Genomic DNA, 5,128 nt, shown 5'->3' with positions numbered 1-5,128 from the left:
ATAACAAGCAGAGGCTCAGATATACCTCCTTAAACAAAGAAGCACGTAATTAGCATGACTTACACATATTGTTTAGGTCTGATTTAAAAGGTATTAAAGACGAGTGAGAGGAAATCGTTGAGACAGTTTCAGCTTATCACATAACTCAGATAAGAAGTCCGAATCAGGCCTGCCTGCTGATTGTAATTATTAATAGAAGCAGATTCAGTTTATATTTATTATCCTAAGGCTTGCCTAAGTGTTGGACAAGGATCCTATAAGTATGATATCTACTGGATTAAGAAAGCAATGAAATAGTAAGGCTCGAAATGAACTGTTTGAATGCACACTCGTTGAACTTGCTAAGTGATAGAATCAGATTATTAAAAGAGAGGCAGGATTTAAGCGAATTGATTGAAAGTCATGCGGCTGATAGTAGCCATTATTACTAATTTATATCTAACACTGAGTGAAGCGAATCAGATTTTATTAGAAACTCCTATAGGCATCCTTTCGATACGTTGTTTATTTTTTAAAACATTATAGACATGGTATCTTGATGCATAGTTTGTTTTAAAACGTTTCTATAGGCATGGTCTCTAGGTGAAGTTTGAATATGCATAATCCTATAGACATGATTTCTATATGAAGTTAAATATGCAGAATCCTATAAAACATGATTTCTAGATGTAATTTGAATATGCAAAATCATATAGCCATGATTTCTAAGTGAAGTTAAATATGCAGAATCCTATAGACATGATTTCCAAGTGAAGTTTGAATATGCAAAATCCTATAGCCATGATTTCTAAGTGAAGTTAAATATGCAGAATCCAATAGACATGATTTCTACCCTTTGCATACATAGTTACCCACCGTTTTTCACTAACCAGCCCCAAATGTTTATTACAAATTATTACAAACCGGAATAAATAAAATTATATCAGGAAAACTAAAAAAGTACAACTAGTGGAAGCCTGATTCTGACTTCCTCTCTGAGTTACAAGATAAACCCAACTCAAAGACCAGTGATCCAAAGCCTTTCTCTAATCTGAGTGTGTCAAAGTTCTCTAAGAGCCTTAATGGGACTCCGGGCAATGCTCACACCCAAATTGCATAATCAGAATGGGGATAAGTGCAATATAGAAGTGCCAGCCCTCAAGTGTCCAAGTTCAGAGGGAGATCAAGGGGTCCCAAGGCAAGGCTCACAAGAGGGGGGCAGAACTTAAAGTCTAAGAGAGAGTGCAAGTGAAGGACAGAGTTCTAAGGGGATAAATGAGAGGGAAACATCTACAAACAAGTACACAAAAGGGGTTTAGGGGAATAGGGAAGTTGCAAAGAGGCATTTTGCTTAGGCATTTAGCTAGTTCTGGGCATTCACAACAATATGGAGTCCTGTTATGCTTACAAATCAGCACGAATACACAACATATGATAGTTAAATGGAGGTTATGATTCCAGGGAATCAAGTTTGAGCCATATGCAATAATACTTAATACTGTCAGGCCTCAAACAAACCATTAGCATCAAACACATTAGGGTAGGGGTTTGGGATGAATAATAGGAAGAAAATTACAGCATGCTAAAGTAGATTCTGAACTAAACACAAGAAATAGACAGACATGCAAGTGAAGGTATTAAATAAACACATTGTTGTAGTTGCTGAAAACCTTAATCAGGACATACCAGTTTCAAAGAAGCAAAATACAACAGTTGCAGTACTTGAAAGAAAATGGGCCACAGTACAAGTAACAAGAGGGAGAGTGCTTTTTGAATGTGAGGGTGAGTTCAGAAAACTAAGAGTGTTCGTATGTCTTTGTGTCAATGAAAGAGCATGGTATTTATAGTTTGAAAACAGGCAGAGAATAAGGCAAGAGAATAACTATGTACCAATTAAAATCAATTAGTAGAAGAACTTCCTTTAATTAAGGAGTTCAAACTTAAACGGTAATGAATAGAAATCATTTAAGGAAAGAGCTCAAATAAGCATCTTGTGCAAAGTAGACAATTAGGGAAAAATACATAGGAGTTTAATTAAGGGAAGGATCTTTGAAATACACGGTTGAACAAATAAGGTAAGAATCAATCAGTACATAGTAAATCAAGTAGTTAGAGATTCGAAATTACTGGTTCATGAATAAACCAAGTCAGAAAGGCTAAGGAAAGTTTTCAAATCAAACCAAGAAATAGGAAAATTAGTAAAACAAGGAAAGAATCAATCAGACTTACACAAGGAGGTCTGAAATCAGTCAAAAATTGAAAGTCATTTTAGAGGAGAAGCTCAGCATATATAAAGAGCACACAAGTATTAGGCACGCGAGGCTGAATTTAGGATAAAGAAAAGTGTCATGCAATTGCAAAATCAGTAAGTAGTGGACTATAGGGACATGGTAGTCACATAGGTTAGTTTCAGTAACTCAGCAATAGAGAGGGGAGAGAGTATCAAATAGCATGCAAAGGGTCCAGTAGAAAGACCTTAGAAGATTATATCAGGGATTCAGAATCATATAAAGAAACAAAAGATTTTGAAATTTAGTCGAGCAACAGATGAAACAACTTCAGAAACTCAAATAGGTCCAAAGAAATTAGGGTTTTGAAACCAAACAAGTTCGGAGATGAGGAACAAATAAATCACATAGCAAATAATATCAGAACTCCATTGAACCCCAAATCTTAGGGTTTTTGCCATCAATCGAGTGTAGAGGTGAAAGATAAGAGAATCAGGAAAAAATATCAACAAAGAAAATAAAATCAGAAACCTTAAGAAAGAACTTAAGACTTTAACATAAAGAACACAGTAGAAGAATCAACATAAGAAACATGGTAGAACATGATAAAGATCAGAATGATTTTTAAATATCTTACCAAAACCCTAAATCGGAAAAGATAAAAGTTTTGAAAGCAGACTTTTGAAAGAAACCTTGAGAAAACATTTGAAAGTTTAGGGAAAACACAAATCTAGAACAGATCTAAAGAAATCAGAAGAACCTCAAAAGTTAGGGTTTCAGAAGAACCCAGATGGTGAAAAAGGATTGGAAAGTCATTGATCTAAGCAGGAGAAGTCGAGATCAGACTCGAATAGCCATGGCTGGCCGGAGCAAGGTCGGATACGGCCATAGAACTCGAATCGAACAAAGTCTGGGTCGAGCTTCTTCAGGGTCAAGCCTTGAAACTATAGTAACCAGGTGTCTAGGAGTTATAGGAGGCTAGTATAGGACTTCAGTGGCCTTGGAAGCTATGGATTCCGGTGATTTTAGGGTGGAAGCGGAGGGAGGCGGCTAGGGTTTGAGGGGAGCTTGAAAGAGAACTGGGAGAGGGGGGGGGGATTCAAGGGTGGTTATAGAAGGGAAAATGATTAGGTTTAGGGGTTAGGTCGGGTTAAAAAAGGAAGGGGTTAAGGATGGCCGTTGATCATTTTGATCAACGGTCTGGATTGAAGGGGAATCCGGGCAGGTTATTTTAAAGGGTTGTGGGTTGGGTAGATTTAGGATTTGGGATGGGTAACTGGATTTGAAATTGAGTTTAATTGGGTGTCAAATCTGGCTAAAATTGAAATGCAAATGGGCTAACATTTAAATAGCCATTTTCCTTTTTTTGTTTTATGAAGAATAGTAAAATAATTTCTAGAAATAAATTAAAGGTACTAAAATGATTAATAATACGTAATTATCAAATTAAAAATATTGGAGACGATTTTATAAATATAATTACAATTAAATCTTGAAAGAGGCCAATATTGCAATTATATGCAATTTAGCTTTAAAAATACTAAATAAAGTTGTAAAAATATGCAAAAATTATGTTTGCTATATTTTAATATAAATATGAGAATCCAATAAATGAATCACCCAAAATGATAATTTTGGGGATAATTATTGTGCTTTTTGATAAAATAGGGCAATAAATTAATTTTAAAATCTTTAAAAAATTAAGAAAAAATAATGAAACATTGGGACATACTTATATATGCATATACATGCTATTTTGAAAGTATTTTGCATATTAAAAATATACAGGGAAAAATTGGGTATCAACATGTATGTTCCCCGATGTCCACTTGCTGCTTGATTTCAAGACTCCAAAATTTGCAAAGTATGATGGATACGGAGACCCTATAGCCCACCTGAAAAGGTATTGCAACCAGCTAAGAGGTGCGCGAAGAAATGAAGAATTGCTAATAGCTTATTTTGGGGAAAGCCTTACGGGAGTAGCATCCGAATGGTTTATGAATCAAGACATATCTCGTTGGTACGTCTGGGATGACATGACACAGGACTTTGTCAAACAGTTCCAATACAACATTGATATTGCCCCAAACCGCAGTTCCCTTTCAAACTTGAAGAAGAAACCAAGCGAAAGTTTCAGGGAATATGCCATTAAATGGATAGAGCAAGCATCTAGAGTTAAGCCACCCATGGATGACCACGAGCTAATCACTGTCTTCCTTCAGGTGCAAGAGCCAGATTACTTTGAAAACATGATGTGCGGAGTTGGCAAATCTTTCTCGGAAGCAATCAAAATGGGAGAAATGGTAGAGAATGGCCTTAAGACAGGCATAATTATAAGTCAAGCATCTCTCAAAGCTGCAACCCAAGCTGTCCAAATTGAATCTGGTGACACGAATGAGAAGGTTGAAGAAATCATGATGACATCAAGGTCGAGAAGAGGTCCCAGGAGAACATCTCGAAGGTATGAGCAGCCTCCTTAGGTTTTTCATGACTCCCCTGAGCACTATTATCCACCTTAGAACCCTCAATACTCTGTTGCGGCACCTCAGTATGTTGCCCGGCCACCAAATCACCCAAGAAGGCGAACACCAGCACAACAAAATCTCCATCACCTCCATGAAATTTTCAAGTGCCTTTTAACCCACATCTAAGCCAGGGGTATAGAAGAGAACAAAGGTTGAAAGATAATTTTACACCAATAGGAAAGTCCTATGCAAGCTTATTTGAGAAGTTAAAGTATTATGACATGATTGCACCCATTCCTCCAAATCATGTGGACCCACGTGCAAGAAGCTTTGACCCTTCTAAAAGGTGTGAATATCATTCCAATGCCCAAGGTCACAATGTTAAAAGTTGTTGGGATTTTAAAAGAGAAATAGAAAGGATGATCCAGGAAAAAGCTGATTGTGATCCAAGACAGT

The 5,128-nt window shown here is 36.6% G+C and overlaps 1 protein-coding gene across 1 annotated transcript; it reads left to right on the top strand.

The window, feature by feature from the left end:
• The first annotated feature begins 1,601 nt into the window (after nt 1–1,601).
• Nucleotides 1,602–4,687, top strand: LOC138876928 (uncharacterized). Its single transcript, XM_070156184.1, has 2 exons — nt 1,602–1,761; nt 3,996–4,687. The coding sequence occupies exons 1-2, from the start codon at nt 1,602–1,604 to the stop codon at nt 4,685–4,687; spliced, it is 852 nt and encodes a 283-aa protein (XP_070012285.1).
• Nucleotides 4,688–5,128: the final 441 nt, after the last annotated feature.

The sequence above is a fragment of the Nicotiana sylvestris genome, chromosome 9, assembly GCF_000393655.2.
Source record: "Nicotiana sylvestris chromosome 9, ASM39365v2, whole genome shotgun sequence".
Lineage (NCBI taxonomy): Eukaryota > Viridiplantae > Streptophyta > Magnoliopsida > Solanales > Solanaceae > Nicotiana > Nicotiana sylvestris.
Note: the sequence above shows the minus strand (reverse complement) of the source record. Positions and strands in the feature narration are given on the sequence as shown.